The sequence below is a fragment of the Equus asinus genome, chromosome 8, assembly GCF_041296235.1.
Source record: "Equus asinus isolate D_3611 breed Donkey chromosome 8, EquAss-T2T_v2, whole genome shotgun sequence".
In the NCBI taxonomy this organism is placed as follows: domain Eukaryota; kingdom Metazoa; phylum Chordata; class Mammalia; order Perissodactyla; family Equidae; genus Equus; species Equus asinus.
The window spans coordinates 21,818,181-21,835,383 of NC_091797.1; the positions used below are offsets into that span (position 1 = coordinate 21,818,181).

Sequence of the window (17,203 nt, forward strand, 5' to 3'; positions counted from 1 at the left end):
GGGACCTGATTAAATTTACATTTTATAAATTTAATCTCTACACCTGCTGCAGTGTAGAGATTAGATTATGGGGAGGGTAAGAGAGGAGAGCAGTAACAGTGGTAGCTGCCTCCTCTCTTACCAGCTACCGCAATTACATAAGTGGATGGTGAAAGAGGCCTGAACTAGTGAGGAGGAGAGAACTGGGTGAACCCTAGAGATATTTAGGAGGTCCAATGGATTTGACTTGGTGGTTGATCCCAGGAAGAGGAGGAGAAACAGAGAGAGATTGCCAGGAAGACAAGCAGGTTTTTGACTTCAGCAACTCTATGGCCAGTCGTGCCATTCAATGAAGGAAGGAACACTAGAGGTGGGCCAAGTTTATTGGTGTGTGGGTAAGGAGAAAAGATAAGTTCAGTTTTTGATAGGCTGAGTTTGTTATTCCATTGGACAGCGAAGATATGTTTAGGAACACCATTAGGAATAGAGACATGTATTTGAGAGTCATCAACATGGACGTGGATAAGATCACCCAGGGAGGGTGTGTAGAATGAGGATGAGCTGGGTTCCTGAAGACACTACTGTTTAGGGGATGAGCAGAGAGAAGAACCTGGGGAGGAGACTGAGGAGTAGCCCCAGAAGTATAAAGAGAAATAGACACATGGCCCAGGGGTGGGGGTGGCGGGGGAGGATGGAATAAACAAGTGTCAGGTCATGGAGGCCAAGAAAAGGGTGTGTTTCAGGAAGTGGGGACCAAAGATAAAAACATACTATAAAAGTACAACGATTAAAATACTGTTAAAAACCAAAATTCAACAAAGAAAATCTGAAGATCTAATTGGCTTTATTAAATGATTCATGAATCAGGCAGCATCTCATCTAGTAAGCCGAGAGATATTCTAAGGACTTATAGAAAATGGAAGGTTTTTATAGGAAGAAGGGTAGGGCAAGGAAATTATTAGTAAAAGAGAAAAAAATGACTTTTTGGGGCCAGGGCATCTTCTCTTTGGGGGGGGGGGGGGGGATTAGCTAGGATTTTATCATGCAGATTGCCTCTCCTTCCTGGGGGTAGGGGGTAGGAATGGAGAGTGCCCTGTGACAGACTACCTCATTGGTACTAACCAGAAAATTTCAGACTGGTTGCTTATGGTTATATTTCAGGGGAAGGTTGAAACTGCAGTTAGGTTAGGTTAGGTTAGGTTAGTGAGTATTAAATCTAGGTTTGGTATCACAGGTTTTAGCACAAGTGATGCCATTTTGGGTCTGTGGTTTTTCTCTTTAACAATACTGTGGTACTGGCTCAGGAATAAACAAACAAATAATAAAACAGAAAAAAATCCAGAAATTTAGATCTTTAGTATACAATGAGGGTGACTTTTCAAAGCAAAGAACTTGAGACAACTCTCTATCTATCCATTTAGAAGAAAAAAAAAGTCAAATTAATTCCTACCACACACCTTACATAAAGGTAAATTCCAAATGGATTAAAGATCTAAACACAAAAATAAACCTCAAAACTCCTAGAAGAAAATATTGAGGGATAATTCATAATCAAGGAGTGGTTTTAGCCTAGGCATGACACAAAACCAAGAAAGTATAAAGAGAAAGATCGCTAAGTCTGAGTTTAAAACTTATGTAAATGTACTATACACATAGAATAAATGACTAATTACATACCATGAAAAATGTTTGTGTGTGTGTGTGTGTGTGTATATACATATCCCACAGTCAACCACCTCATAAGTAACACCTTTAGGAAACTAAACACAAATACCACATTCCATTTCCCAGGACCCTGATCTTCCCCTGGACAGACATCCATGTTTCAGCCTACTCCCCTGCCAGCCTCCACTCCTGTCTGTGGTAAGCCAAGTTGTTCAAGAATGGGATATCAGAATGGGTTATCCCCTCCTATCTCTTCAAAGAAGTTCTTCACTTAGGAGACAAGGGGATTGGGATGGAAGAAGTGAAATTGTGTGTTGAGTTGGTTGAAAGGTCCATGAAGATGAGAGGACAAGCGTTATCAGGCAAGTGCAGCAGGCCCTGGTTATCAAGAGAGACCAGAGCTGGTGGTGGTGAGAATGTTGGGGGAATGGTCTTAACTCTCCCTTCCAATCCCCATGCTTCTTGAGATCTCTCACTGAGTTCTTCAGTCTCAGCCTCAAAGCAGCAGTTTCCCTGGCGGAACTGTGCCCCTTGTTGGGTTGACCTCTGCGGCATAACCTTTATTTAGATGAACAGGGTTCAGAAAAGAGAAGTCACATATGCTTTCAACCACTGAAGACCACATAATTGGCTGGGTCTGCTAGGCCCCTTTTGCAGATTTTGGTCCTTCTGCTCCCACTGCTTTGGAGAGTTATGCCATATGGACAGCAACTACATGATCTACAGCAACCTGCCTCTCTCCTTGTGGTCTTAGGGGAAAGCCATGGACTCTACCAGGTCTGAACCCCTGAAAGGATCACCAGAGGTAAGCCACTGTTGCTGCTTCTAGTTTTCCAGGGAAAACTGAGGTCTGGAGGGAAGGGCTGTTTTATTTCTTGGCTGTGTGAGAGCATGTCGCTGTTTGTGAAGAGAGGAAGTGGACATATGGTGAGTGGTGAATCATGAGACAGCCACGGGGGCTGGTAATTGAACCCTGGCGTCCTGACTCCCAGCCCAGCAACACTAACTGCTTCTCCACTCTGCCTTTTTAGTGTCTTGTACCCTGGTTTAGGTCGCTGAGTGTGTTTACTCTTTGCTGACTACAAGAGCCCTAAAGAGCAAGAGAGATGGCTTAGCAGGAAAGTTTAAAGTCAGTACTGTATTCCCCTGGGGCCCTTGGCCAAGTTTCTATTCCCAACCACTTCCCCCGCCCTCGCAATGGCTGACGTAACCCGAGCCCCAGCCCCGCCCCAAGTAGGGGCCAGGCCCCTCCTACAGCTCTGACTGTTTTAAAACCAAACTCGGTTCTCCCGGATTGGTTCTGCATCAAAACAAAGAGGAGGGGTAATACTCGCTGCGGGCATCCTTGTAGCCCTCAGGCAGCGAGGCTGGTTTATGGGTTCGGGCCTCATGTCGGGGCCACCGGAGTGTCTCCGGCTACTAAAACCAGCCCCCGGAGGGTGCCAACCTGGTAATAAAGCAGTGACTACTGTGTAAAGGTGGCATAATCATCGCAACAATAACAGCCGTAATTAGGCTAACCACCATCCGCCTTCGCTCTGGCATTCGCCCTGACTCACCCCGACGGCACGCCAGCTGTCAGGGAAGAAACTGAGGCAGGGGCGGAGCGAGCAGGGTGGCGGGACCTGTAGTCCTGAATTTTGCAGCTCTCCTGGTTCAAAACCTGTAGTCTGAGATCGCGCTAAGGGGCCGCACCTAGGAGCGTACAAAAAGCTTGATTCTGATGTAAACCTTCCGCCTCCTGTGACTGCGCCACCCCCACGCCGCGGGGCTCTGAAATTCCCCGAGGCCCTAGGAAAAGACCTGCTCGGAGCGTGGAGACGGGGAACCAGACTACAGCTCCATTAGGCCTTTGCGCGCAAAGGCGCGCAGCTTGCCTACGTCCCGAAGCCCCGCGCGGCATGTTTCGCCGCGATGCCTCCTGGGAGTTGTAGGGCGGTGGCGAGCTCTTCTGCGGGAGGTCCCCGGCTTGAGGACTCTATATCCCTTGGTGCCCCGCGGCTATTTCTGACGCGAGCCGGGGGGCCGAGGAGGGCGGGGGCGTGGTCTGCACAGGGCCCCACCCCGCTCTCCTCTGGCTGGCCCGACGCGGCGGTGGCAGTAGGGGCGGCGGCAGTGGCAGCGGCTGCGGTGGTGGTGGCGGGGGGGAGGGGCCGGGCGGGGGGCTGGCGGCAGCGGCGGATGGACTCGCGGGTATCGGAGCTGTTCGGCGGCTGCTGCCGGCCCGGAGGGGGCCCGGCCGTGGGCGGAACCCTCAAGGCTAGGGGCGCCGGTGGCGGCAGCAGTGGCTGCGGGGGCCCGAAGGGGAAGAAGAAGAACGGAAGGAACAGAGGGGCCAAAGCCAACAATCCTCCGTACCTGCCCCCCGAGGTGAGCACTTGAGAAGTGGCGGGGTGAGAGGAAACCACTCCTTCCGGTCCGGGGACTCCAGGAAGGCGGGACAGAGAATTAATACCCCCTTCCGGTGTCAAGACCCCCGGGGAGAGGAGAACCACTCCTTCCGGTCCCAGGACCCCAGGAGGAGGGACAGGGGCTGACCTCCTTTCTGGTGTCGAGACCCCAGGAGGAAGAATGGGGAGGGTCCCCCCCCCATTCTGATCTGGATAACTCCAGAAGGAGAAGTGGGGAAAGGGGATCCCACCCACATCCACTTGGGAAGGGCTGAGGAGAATGCCCCGGCCCCCTCCCTGTGCTGCAACGGGAGAAGGCAGACTGCATCCTGGGACGAGGAGGCAGAGTTTTCTAAACTTGTTCCATAAGGAGGAGGAGAGTGCTCGAGGAAAAGAGCAATATGTTCCGTCTCTATCCTTGAGTACACACACATACACACACGTATACACAAAACCAGACAACAGTCAGACTTGGTCCTCCTGCCCTTTGCCTGTCCTATGAGGAAGTGGGGACAGCCTCCACATACCTCTTTCATTTATCCCTAAGGCAGAGAATAATTGCTGTTTTGTCCCTCTTTGGAAAGGAGGCCCTGGGGGAAGAGCCTAAACCAGTGGTTATCAAACTTTAGCATGTATCAGAATCACCGGGATTGCTGCCCCACACCTAGAATTTCTGATTCAGTAGGTCAGAGGTGGGCCTGATAATGTGCATTTCCTACAAGTTCCCAGGTGATGCTAGTGCTGCTGGTCCTAGAACCACACTTTGAGAATCATCGGCCTAGCCCATCATCCTTGTACCACTTTTCTGAAGCCATCCACCGTAATTATTCATCTCCAGCAAAATGATAAAGGAAGTCTCTGTGGATGGAAAAATATCTCCGTTATATTCCATGAGGCGGAGATTATGGGTGAAGACCTGTTAGAGCCTAGGAGTCAAGAGGGCCGTGAAGAGTTGGAATGATGACAGCAACAGAAGAAGAAAAATAAAATGGCCAGGGAGGAGGAGTGCAGAAATGCAGATCGGGCAGAACAAGCAAATCTCTTACCCCTTTGCACCCAAGAGGGGAAGGTTCAGGCAACAGGATGCTTCTTTGTTGCGTCACCTGATATAAGGAAGAGGTAGAGGAGATTGTGGGGTGGATTCAGGATTTCACCTCATCTGAGGCATGAGGGTTAGGGACATGAGGTAAAAGCCACACTGAGTCTGGTTTGTGGAGTTTGCCCCCTTCCTTACATTTTCTGAGTACCATCTTTTCATCTCAGCTCCAACTTTGGAGCCCTGTGCCTCTCTCACCTGGGCTCCTCTCTCCTCGGGCTTGTAGTGACCAGTGCTCAGCTCACCCTTTGGCCCTGGTCCAGAACCTCTTGCAGCCTCTTGCATCTTACTCTTGATGACATCAGCTAAGAGGGGTGGGCAGGAAGGAAATGGTGTCTCCCAGACCAATGGCAGAGAATGGCCTCAGCAGCCTAGACCCAGAAGAGACGTAGACTTCTGGGGACAGCAGTTTGAGGCCCTGGGGAGAAGGAAGGGGTGATCTTGCGTCTAGGAAGTATGTGCTGCCAGTGATGAAAGAAAGGGAGGGTTCAGGGTTCTGTTCCTGGCTTAGATGGGTGACTCACTATGTTCTTAGACCTTTCCTTCAGAGAGGTCACACTGGGGCTGAGTAGAGGGCTTGTCTGCCAGTGACCTTTTGCAGGCACCTGCCTAAGCAGGTGCAGCTGAGGCCTTCTGCTCTCTCAAGTTAGCTGCCTGGGCCCCATGGAGAATCGGGGAAGTAGGGGTTGGGTCTGGATGGTGTGTGGTAAAACTGCTCCGTTTCTTTTCAGGCTGAAGATGGAAACATCGAATATAAAGTGAGTCTTAGGTTGGGGAGAGTCAGGTTGTCCTTGCTGTGTGGGATGATTTCTCTGAGATGCTGCTAACTTCATGATCTGTAGCAATTTAGGGATGTGGTTCAGGGTGAGGGCTCCATACCTTATTCTGTTGGAGGGGGACTCACTGTTGGAGGGGGTGAGGGATGAGGGAGTTTACGTGGGAAGGGAAGACCCTGGGCTTGGGCAGCAGGACAGGTGGGGAGCATGTGGGTGTAGGAGGAGCATCTCTGATTTCACCTTCTCGTGATACCTCACCTGCCTAAGCTGAAGCTGGTGAATCCATCCCAGTACCGCTTTGAGCACCTGGTGACACAGATGAAGTGGCGGCTCCAGGAGGGCCGCGGTGAGGCTGTCTACCAGATTGGGGTAGAGGACAATGGGCTGCTGGTGGGGCTGGCTGAGGAGGAGATGCGGGCCTCCCTCAAGACCCTGCACCGGATGGCAGAGAAGTATGTTCCTCTCCCCGCTCCCCTCCCTTCTCCCTTACCTGACTCTGGGGAGGACCCTCACCTTCCTGGTCACCTAGGGTCTGAGGGGCCAAGGAGGGACTTTCCTTCTACTGCCTTCTCTTGACAAAGGGTTAGTGTTCTGGGCTCCTCCTCATTGGACCTAGGCTTTTTTACTCCTTGATTTGAGTTTGGCTGGTTGGTTTAAAGGGAGCTATGGATGTGGGATAGATTGGAGGGTGTTAGGAAGCAAAGTAAGGTGTTGGGAGCTCTGTGGGAGGTGTGGGAAGGCCATTGGTCCAGAGCCAAAATGGAAAGGGGTGGAGTGGAATGGCAGGTGAGATGTGGCACCTGTGGCCTTGCTGTGACAGGGTTGGGGCAGACATCACTGTTCTCCGGGAGCGAGAAGTAGATTATGACAGCGACGTGCCCCGGAAGATCACTGAGGTGCTGGTGCGAAAGGTCCCTGACAACCAACAGGTGAGCACAGACCCTTCCCTGCCTCTAACGCCCGTGCTCCCCAGGAGGGCCCTGTGGTGGCATGCTCTCCCCTGGCCTGGGATCCTGGGGATGGATGTCCAGTTCATCATTTGGTCCCCAGGGAGTGTCACTACCCTTGACCCAACCTTCAGTGGAAAGAGGTGAGGGAGTGGAGCCCTTATGTCTGGCAATTCATCCACAGTTCTTAGACCTCCGTGTGGCCGTCCTGGGGAATGTGGACTCAGGGAAGTCGACTCTGCTTGGAGTCCTGACCCAGGGAGAGCTGGACAATGGGCGGGGCCGGGCTCGACTCAACCTTTTCCGCCACCTGCATGAGATTCAGTCTGGCCGAACCTCCAGCATCAGCTTCGAGATCCTGGGCTTTAACAGCAAGGGAGAGGTGCATGCATCAACGGGACCCAGTGGGACCGGACTCTGAGGATGGGATGGTGTGGTGAAGGAGAGTCCGAGGGCAGAGTGTGGAGACTTTTTGGAGTAGCGTAGATGAAGGCCCTGAGGGCACTGAATGAGCTCTGGCCTCCTTAGAAAACAAATGGGGAATCAACTGAATTGAATCGGAAATGGGGCTCAGGGTTATGAGTTAGGGTCACCCAGGGACTGGTTTAGGTCCTGGCGACTCTTGAAGGGTTGGGGAGGCTGGCAGGGGGCACTGAGAGCCCTGGGCTCTGGGCCAGGTGGTGAATTACAGTGACTCACGGACCGCAGAAGAGATCTGTGAGAGCAGCTCCAAGATGATCACCTTCATCGACCTGGCAGGCCACCACAAGTACCTACACACCACCATCTTTGGCCTCACCTCATACTGTCCTGACTGTGCCCTGCTCCTCGTCAGTGCTAACACTGGGATTGGTACGAGGCATTGGGACAGGGACGGGGCTGGAGGGGGTTGCTCACTCTGTCCTACCCTGGGCTTCCTCAAATCTGGGAGCCAGACGAACTCTCCTCTTGGCTCCCTTGCCTCCTTCCCACATTCTCACTCTTCTCTCCTGCTGCCTGCCTGCCTTCTCTGAGGCAGCCGGCACCACAAGGGAACATCTGGGGCTGGCCCTGGCCCTGAAAGTGCCCTTCTTCATCGTGGTCAGCAAGGTGGACCTGTGTGCCAAGACCACAGTGGAGAGGACGGTACGGCAGCTAGAGCGGGTCCTCAAGCAGCCTGGCTGCCACAAGGTCCCCATGCTGGTCACCTCCGAGGATGATGCTGTCACTGCTGCCCAGCAGTTTGCCCAGTCCCCCAAGTAAGCCTTTCTCACCCAGAGCCCTGATCCACAGGGAAGGCTGCCACAGGGCCCAGGAGTGTGGCTTCCCCCCCAGAACCAGACCAGTTCTGGCTCAGTTCCGTGGTTTTTCAGGTTAGGATTGTGAGAGAGAGTCTTTGCTAAAGGGCTTGGCCCTTCTCCCAAGCCAGCCTGGAGCTTTGCTGATGCCTGAGACCCTGGAGATGAAGTGCTGTGCCAGGCGTTTGCCATCTCCCTTGGGCTTTGGGATCGGCTTCATGTGCCGCGTTCCTTGGCTGGCTGGCAGAGAGAGGGCCAAGAGCTCCTGAGACAGTTAGCAGATAGGAGAGAAGGGCCCCTAACCACCCAGAGAGCAGTTCACGTTTCCTCACATGTGGCTCTAGCCCCTGCTTCCTGTTAGAACTTTCCTCAACTGTTCATTGCATGCCTCCCTCTACAGTGTCACTCCTATCTTCACACTGTCCAGCGTGTCTGGAGAGAGTCTGGACCTACTCAAAGTCTTTCTGAATATTCTGCCGCCGCTCACCAATAGCAAAGAGCAGGAGGAACTCATGCAGCAGCTCACAGAGTTCCAGGTAATTGGCCGCCTGAACCGGCAGTGAGCTGGGGAACTGGGAGGGACTAATTCTGCCTGAGCCCTGAATCTGTTGAGAGATTTTGGGACCTGTCAACCTTGCTTGGCTGGCCATTGAGAGAATCTTCTTTGGCTTCAGGTGGATGAAATCTACACAGTACCAGAGGTGGGGACAGTTGTTGGAGGGACACTTTCCAGGTGAATTGCCTTGCTTGCTACCCACCCACTCAGCCCTCACATATCCATGCAGTCACTTGAAGACATCGGGGCCCAAAGGAGCCCCTGGAGTTGAAGAGGGCCCATCAAAAAGATGTGCTTGTTTCCAGATTGGGCTTTCACTATCCAGGGAGCTAGAGAAAGCTAGTCCATTGGCTTATGAGGGAGGAAACACTATTGCTGCTTTCTGGGAATTTCCAGGCCTCTGAGAGAGAAGTGTGGGTCTTGGGCCCCAGGAAAAAAACTAGAATGTATTCAACTGACTTCATCTCCAAGTAGGGACATGAGAGCTCCCTTAAGACTTTCCAAAGCAGAGGATGAAACCCAAGGGGATAACTTGCTCGTTCAGGGATCAGGTGTCCAGTGTCAAACCAGCAGTTACCTCTTTGCCAGCTGTCAGTGCCTTTCCTGGTATTAGCTGTCAGAGTCTGCACTCTGGACTGGGGTGAGGCAGTCATCTCCCCTCCCTCCAAGTCAGAGTTTAGGGTCTCTTTTCCCCACTTGAGAGATTCAACCTTAGAAAGAAGGAGTGCTCTGGGTGATCGTAGCAAAGGAGGAAGAGGGCTAGGCTCACACTGTGCCACCTGCCTTCTGGGCTGCAGTGGGATTTGCCGTGAGGGGGACCAGCTGGTGGTGGGCCCCACGGATGATGGCTGCTTCCTGGAGCTGAGAGTATGCAGCATCCAGCGCAACCGCTCTGCCTGTCGTGTGCTTCGAGCTGGTCAGGCTGCCACATTGGCCCTCGGGGAATTTGACCGTGCACTCCTTCGCAAGGTAAGGTGGGAGGGTGGGTTGGAGAGGGAACACAAAGAGAAGTGCCTGGGAGACTGGCTATGTGAATGAGAAACACCTGTCTCAGGTGCTTCAGAGGAACTCAAAGGAAACATGGTCTCTAACCCAAGAAGCTGGTTACACAGACTATCCATGCATGAAAATGCTTGGAATACTCATAAAGTTCAGATCGCTAAATATGAATGACTGTGGTGCAATCTGAGTGTCCTGGAGCCTAAAAATACAAAGCATTTGAAGAGTTAGAGGACATGGGAGGTGGGTAATGATGGGTTCCCTCTAAGAGGAGAGTTTTGAATATTGTCTTCTGAGGTCTTAGCATTTATAGTCCTAGAGAAAGAGAAAATTCAGAAGCTGTAAAGGCTGTGGGCTGGCTGGAGAGGGAGAGACTAATGCGAGGTCTGCCGTTTCTGGGTCTGAGGGCTTTGCCTCCCCAGGGCATGGTGATGGTGAGCCCTGAGATGAATCCCACCATCTGCTCAGTGTTCGAGGCAGAAATAGTCCTGCTGTTCCACGCTACCACCTTCCGGCGAGGCTTCCAGGTGACAGTACACGTGGGCAACGTACGTCAGACGGCAGTGGTGGAAAAGATCCATGCCAAGGTGAGAGGGACCCAGCCATACCCCCGTTTTCTAGGGAAAAATCAGAACTCTCCTGCTTCCAGAAAGGAAGGAGGTCTGACCTTAGACTTAGAGAATTCCCTGATCCCACAAAGGGAACAAAGCCCCACGTAGGGTGGGTATAAGCCTGATAGGCCCCTGAGGGTGGAGAGCCAAAGCTGGTAGAGAATGGGACAGGAGGCACTGGCCAGAGCCAGTGACTGCGTATCTGCTGCAGGACAAGCTGCGGACAGGGGAGAAGGCAGTGGTACGTTTCCGTTTCCTGAAACACCCAGAGTACCTGAAGGTGGGTGCCAAGCTGCTGTTCCGGGAGGGTGTCACCAAGGGCATCGGCCATGTCACTGATGTGCAAGCCATTGCAGCAGGAGAGGCCCAGGCCAACATGGGCTTCTGAACTCCTCCAGGCAGGCACAGCTCTATTGCTGTCCCTACAATACATAAGGTGACTTCCGGCCACGCTGCCCCATGTTGGCGGCTCTGTGTATTAATAGGCTAGGGAGAGAGGGGTGCTCTCTGCCACTTGCTCCCTGCCACCTTTCTGGAGCAGTACCAAGCTTGGTGTGGCCAGGGAGGGGCAGTCCTGAGGGAGAAGACAGGAGAATTCAGGGCAGTGTTCAGCGGCTGTGTCCACCTGGTTGGCTCATCAACCCGTGCAACCCCATGGCCTGTCCACTGGAAGGAGCTGACTGTTGCCACCTCGGCCCCACTGTCAGGACTGGGCATGATTCGCCAGTGTGGTCCCTGCACTTCAGGAATTGTCACAACAACTGGGGGTGGTCCTCGAAAGCACTCCTTTTTCTATACCTCTTCTCAAGGCCATGTAAGTTGCCCATCTCTACCTGACTGTGGACAAAAGACATCTGCTCCTGGCCATCTGGTGGCCCAGGGTCTGAAGAAATGGCACAGGGACAGTTAGTGGCTGTGCTCCTACCCTGTGCTGAGACCTGAGGCCTATTCTTCAGCTTTATCTCTGTTCCCTTCTTCACTCAAGGGCCATTTCCCCAGATTGTCCTCTCATAGGCCCCACAGGTGCTATTTGTTGTGCTGGCCCAGGCGTGGGGCTGCCAAGCGAAGGCTCGGCATACCGAAGGTCAGCTGCATGTCAATCAGTCTTGTCCTCCCCTTTGCAGTGATCTGTTGATTTTAATGCTGGATCAAACAGTATGTTTTCCTTTCCCAAACTGGTGGTGGCTGGGGACCTGACCCACAGCTCCCCATCCTGCCACCCTCACCCCACTTCCTGCTCCCCCGTAAGTCCTCTCTTGTTTTAGTAATTTGCAGTGACCATCCCTTTCCCTCTGTTGCAGGGAACCTGGAGGAAAGGGAAAGATGTTGCCATATTTCTACTTTTTAGGGCATGGACTCCCTCCTTTCCCTTTTTAGTGTCCTGGGTTCCCATGGACTCAGGGATTTGTTGGTTGAGGTTTCTCTGCATATAAATATACATATATATTTAAATACACATATATATATTGTACAGAATAAAAATGTTTTATTGAACACACTTTGCTTATGTTTAAGACACAGGCTCAGCTTCCAGAGCTAGATTCCTCTCCAGGATTAGACAAGTGAAACCCTAACACTGTTGAGCCCTGAATGGGGAAAGAACCCATCTGGCATCTCATTCACTATTCTTCCTTTCCTCTCCTCCACATGCAGTCAGTGTTCCAGCATTGTGACCAAGTATTCTGGCCTATTTTGCATAGTTCTTTGAGTGAGCAGAATAGAAAATGAAACTGCCACCTTTTCAGCTGAGATGGGAACCACCCTGTACTTGAGTTGGCCACTTGCTAATGGTCACGATGGTAAGGAACCCACTACTGTGCCCTATCGCAAATTTGGAGATTAGCATGCCAGCTACTTAACGAAGAGTGGAATTTAGACATGGTAATCTGGTCCTCACGCTTTTCCTAGCCATGCAAAATAGCCTGAAGTGAGGTTTATATAGCCTAAACTGGCTTCTTGGAGCTCTGAGGGCTACCTAGCCAAACCTTATCCCTTTCTTACTGTTCGCGTTCAGAGTACCTGACTCACGTTTTATGGGTGGAGAAATAGGGCCTAAGGTTAGTCAGTTGGAAAAAGTAGGGTCTGCATTTTGAGTACTGATCCTTACAAAAGAAATTTAATGATAAATGTGGCCCAAGGTCCCATGGGGCATTCTGCCTCCAGGGTATTAAAGTGATAGCTTCCCTGGCACTCGAGCTCAGCTGCTTTTTAAAATATCACTGGTTTAAGTTGCTACTAAGGAGCAAGGGGTTGAAGAACTTTTTCCTGTGTTGGGAACTAAGAGCTATTTACTTCCTTCTGTACAGTTGTGGTTAAACAGTTATGAGGAAAGGTTCTATTCAACAAAAATGTACTATAGCTTTCACCCAACACTGACTTTTGCATGTCTGTCTGCTGTCCCCTCCACAGGCTTATTGCCAGTATGCTGGGGCAGGGGTGGCATTTCTAAGAAAACAGGTGTGCTGCTGGTATTGTCTTATCAGTTACCCACTAGGCCTGCCCCCCTCCACCCCAACTACCCATCCTGGTCTCTAGATGTCCAATGAAACCAAAGTTTCTCCCACATTACTTTTCTATATGACTCCTTCCAGTCAAGCAAAGTGTTAAAAATTTCTTCAGCTTGATCTGTACAGCACCCAAAGGAGATGATTGCTTCATCTCAGGTTTTTTTTAATGACACATCTCTAGGAGCTAGTGAGCCACTTTGCTACATTAATGGAACATTTGGGAGGATAAAAAGGTATAAGGTTGCCTTCCCCCCCCCCCCCCAGTAGTATGTACATTTTTATTTTTCCAGTTCTGGTAATCATGTAGAAGTTTTCACTGTATGTTTCATCCAGTGAATATCAAGCACCTATTATGTGCAAGGCACTGTGAAGAATTCTTGCCTTCGAGAAACTACAAATCTAGTAGGGAAAGGGCCATGTGCACAGCAAATGCTGTCTTTTATTAGATATTTAACTGCTACAGAAGTGGAAAATATTTTTGGAGGAAGAAATAATTTCCTGCTAGACCCAGGGGTTTTCAAACGTTCCCCCTTCAAACTAAATACAGACCCCTAATTTACAAATAAGCTTCAAAAGCAGGTGGTTTGTGTACATGTATGGGAGGGGATAGGTACACCATTCTCCCTAGCCACTTGCCCCACCACCCCCAGCTCAGTTCATCTTCAGTTGGGTTCTCTGTGTAATTCAAGGTTTCCCATATCAAAAAGCCAAAAAAACTGACTTTCCACATATAAGAGTGAAGGTGAAGAATATAGTACTATAAACATGGACAAGTGCGATAAGCTACAATAATTAATTTAAAACCCTAAGTGAAATATTCACACTTCAATAGGGAAGAGATGAACATGCCAGTGACCCTGAAGGCCCAAGCACTTACCTCTTAAATTTGTACTTCAGCATTTAAGGAAATGTCATTGCCCTCTAGAAACCTGGTCAGCCATTAGTATCTTCTAGATCAGTATTTCTCAAACTCTAAGATACACCCTGGGGGATCTTGTTAATACACAGATTCTGATTCAGTAGGGCTGGGGGTGAGGCTGAGACTATTTCTAACAAGTTCCTTGCTGATGCTGATGCTCCTTAAAATCACACTTGGAGTAGCAAGGTTCTAGAGATGATCTAGTTCTGATCATGACTTATCCAATCTAAACAGTTCCTGAACTGGCCCAGTAACACCACCATTCTACATTAGAACAAAATGCAAGAGGTAGAAGGGCTAGTGGCTAAAATTGTGGCTATAGAGCCAGCCCTGATGGCCTAGTGGTTAAAGTTTGGTGCTCTCACCGCTTCGGTGGCCTGGGTTCACTTCAGTCCCAGAACCACACCACCCATCTGTCAGTTGCCATGCTGCAGCGTGGCTCACATGGAAGAAGCAGAACAACTTACCACTAGGATGTACAACCACGTACTGGGGCTTTGGGGAGGAAAAAAGAAAAGAGGAAGATTGGCAACAGATGTTAGCTCAGGCAAAAAAAAAGTTTATCTAAAATTGTGGCTATAATAGAGTTTACATGTATGAAATTCAGTATTTATTGAGTAGCTCTTTAAAATAAACAATAGGCCCAAGGTAGAGTCACTTGTACCCAGGACAGCAAAGCAAGACTTAATTGCAGTTTCAGCCCCTGCCAGGAATGTGACCTTAAACCAATCAATCTGGAAGTTCCTGATCAACACTAGTGAGGTAATCTGCCTGATAAGACCCTGCCACCCTTTCCCCAAAGAAAGGTGACTGGTGACCTTGCCTGAAACAATCCTTTCTTTTCTTTTGCTAATAACTTTCTTGTCCTACCCAGTTTCTGCCTATAAATATCTTGCTTTTTGTACAACTCCTCTGAGCCCTTTCTATTTACTAGATGGGATGCTGCCCAATTCATGAATGTTGAATAAAACCAATTAGATCTTTAAGTTTACTGTCAATTTTTGTTCATTGACAAGCTTCTGTATACAGAGCCCTGCCCTAAACTAATTATCCCTTTAGGGTTTCAAGTCTTTACCTCACATTCTCAAACCTCGCATTTTGGTCAAGGCATTATCTGAACTGCCCCTGTCACAGAGCTATAGGAAAAAAAAATTTTTTAATATTTTTTTACTCAGTTCCTTTTCAGTGCCAACTTTAAGCTACCTACTTTAAATACATCATTCTTAATCTTCAATAATCCGTAAGGTATTTTCTCAATTTTACAGATGAGAAGTGAGGAAAGTGACCTCCACAAGGCAGAGCCAGGTTTGAAACCACATCTCTTAGGCTCCAAGGCCTACACATTTTTTACTATATGATGCTGCCTCCCTAGACTCCAACGATTAAAAACTCAAAGCAGTTATATCTCTGGAAGAAGAATTTTACATCTCTATCAGCAACATTTGAATCCATGCCTGTGAAGAGATGGGAGCCTTAACTCAGCATCTAGCTGGATTACTTTTCTTACTAAAAATTTCATAAAGTTAGGAATTTCCTTGAGAATTGAACATATTTCCATCTCCTAGGTTACAGATAAAATATTAAAACCCCGTAGCAAGCCTGAGGGCAGCACTAGTGTGTTAATGGCTTAAAAAATGATTCCAGTGTCTTCATGCCCTCAGGCCTGGGGCGTTTACTACTGGAAGCTGAAGGGCTCTTGGGATTTCTTTTGTTTTGAGGAGAACTGGCAGAAACAGCCCGGGGGTTTGAGGAGGAATAGGGCTGCAAAAAGGATTTCTGCAACTCCAATGCAAAATGATAGTCCGAGTGTTCTGGCATCTCCCACACAGGTACCAGAGAGCCACATTTCTCACAGGGCAGTTGGTCCTCAGCAGCCAGGAGACTTGGGGTGGTAGTTGCCTTCTGAGCCACCTCCAGAGCAGACTTGGAAGTTAAAGAAGCAAGCTGGCTTGGGCTCTTCTGGGTCAAATCCATCTCTGTAAGAGTTGCTCTGGAGGATCCTAGCTTCACCGCCTCTTCACAGACAGGGACACAATCAGGATGTTCTATTGGAAAATCATTTGGTAACTCTTTAGGGCTGCATTGTGGATTTTGTGGAGGGAAGAAAGCTGAAGGATCATTAAGCAGTTTCTGCTTTAAAAGCAGGCTTTTCTGCTTAAAGAAGGGCTTAGTTCCTGTAGCATGACTGGTTTGGAAAGGTAATGATGGCTTGGATGGTGAATCGCCCATGGGGTCCTGGGTAGTGGCAGCAAGAGGTGAAAGTGAAGGTTCTTTGACTTTCTGCTTTTCTGCAGCTTTTTGGAAGAATGATTCCAAGGAAGTAGTTGCTTTCTTGGTGGCCGTCACTCCTGGGCCACTTCCTTGGGTTTTAGCTTCTGAACTGGTAATTGGCACCTTTGGCACTGAACTTGGGTCATTGCTCAAGAAGTTGGTGATGTCTGTGCAAGATGAAGGAGTAGAGGCAGAGAACTTGGTAGCAGAGAGGAAAAGCATTGTGAGGGGAGGGGACCTGTATAGAAAGTAAAGGAACAAGATTAGCACCAGGTCACAGATTCAGTTTGTATTTACATTTGACTGGGATTCTGGTTCTGCCACAAGAGGAAGTTATTACTGCAGTGGTTCTCAAACTTTAGGGTGTATCAGATTAATCAGATTCAGTAGACCTGGGATGGGCAGAGTATCTGCCTTTCTAACAAGTTCCTAGGTAATGCTGATGTTGCTGGTCTAGAATCACACCTTGAGAACACTGACTTGATGAACACCTACTCAGTCAGACATGTATAAGTCGGAGCCCCCGACAGCTAGGTATTATTTTCAAAAGATACTGCTGAAGAGCTGCTGTAATTCAGGGTTGGGGCAAGAAATTTTATTCAGGGCAACAAAAAAGCTTTAGAATATTTAGACTAGAAAGACTCTTGAAAAATTCTCTTACCCATTCTCCTGTTTTTAAAGAGGGTACCACCTAACCCTAACTCTAACAGACTCTCAGCTCTGGAATTTCTAGAGAATGAAATTCCACAACTGCTTTTGGTTACCTATGCTAGTCTCAGAAACGTTTCAAGGAATTCGTGTCATAAAGTTCCTCATTATGTCTAATTATCTAAATAAATTTTCACAGCTGAATTTCAGAAGATGAAATGTGCTTTTACATACAGATTAGACCCTCGAGGAGGTAAAGAGTAAATGCTATTTTACAATTATTATGATAGTATCTCCCTATCCTCAGTTTCATGCTTTGGGACAGTCTTATAAAATCAGATAATTTTGATGCTTCTCTAGCAATAAGTTTCACACTCTTGGTGAGTAGAATTTGTTATAGTCTGTCAATTTATTAGGTTTTATATGAACATAGTATCACAATTATCACTTGGTTCAGCAAAACTATTCAATATTTGAAAACAAATATACCAGGAAGTAAATATTCTAAGAACAAAGACTCCAACTTTAGAGACCCCATCATACTGTAGGTCTGTACATATAA

The 17,203-nt window shown here is 49.1% G+C and overlaps 2 protein-coding genes across 2 annotated transcripts in view; one reads left to right on the forward strand and one right to left on the reverse strand.

Annotated features, from left to right (window-relative positions):
• The first annotated feature begins 3,789 nt into the window (after positions 1 to 3,789).
• GTPBP2 (GTP binding protein 2) lies at positions 3,790 to 11,790 on the forward strand. The gene is made up of 12 exons (XM_014837443.3): positions 3,790 to 4,014; positions 5,862 to 5,888; positions 6,174 to 6,358; positions 6,727 to 6,835; positions 7,038 to 7,235; positions 7,531 to 7,705; positions 7,872 to 8,091; positions 8,531 to 8,666; positions 8,805 to 8,863; positions 9,484 to 9,655; positions 10,108 to 10,272; positions 10,508 to 11,790. Exons 1-12 carry the CDS (start codon positions 3,826 to 3,828, stop codon positions 10,682 to 10,684), a joined length of 1,812 nt encoding a protein of 603 aa, XP_014692929.1. The 5' UTR covers positions 3,790 to 3,825; the 3' UTR covers positions 10,685 to 11,790.
• POLH (DNA polymerase eta) overlaps positions 11,771 to 17,203 on the reverse strand; it is a 32,228-nt gene continuing 26,795 nt past the window's right edge. The window contains exon 11 of the mRNA XM_014837439.3: positions 11,771 to 16,231. Within this exon, the coding sequence (XP_014692925.1) occupies positions 15,334 to 16,231 (898 nt within the window). The 3' untranslated portion in view covers positions 11,771 to 15,333. The remainder of the gene's footprint in view (positions 16,232 to 17,203) is intronic.

Bases quoted from the DNA above. Each gene is read 5' to 3' on its own strand.
- GTPBP2 (XM_014837443.3), top strand. From the start codon at position 3,826: ATGGACTCGCGGGTATCGGAGCTGTTCGGCGGCTGCTGCCGGCCCGGA. The intron at 6,836-7,037 runs GTGAGCACAGAC...ATTCATCCACAG, and splicing joins AGGTCCCTGACAACCAACAG to TTCTTAGACCTCCGTGTGGC. The intron at 8,864-9,483 runs GTGAATTGCCTT...TCTGGGCTGCAG, and splicing joins GTTGGAGGGACACTTTCCAG to TGGGATTTGCCGTGAGGGGG.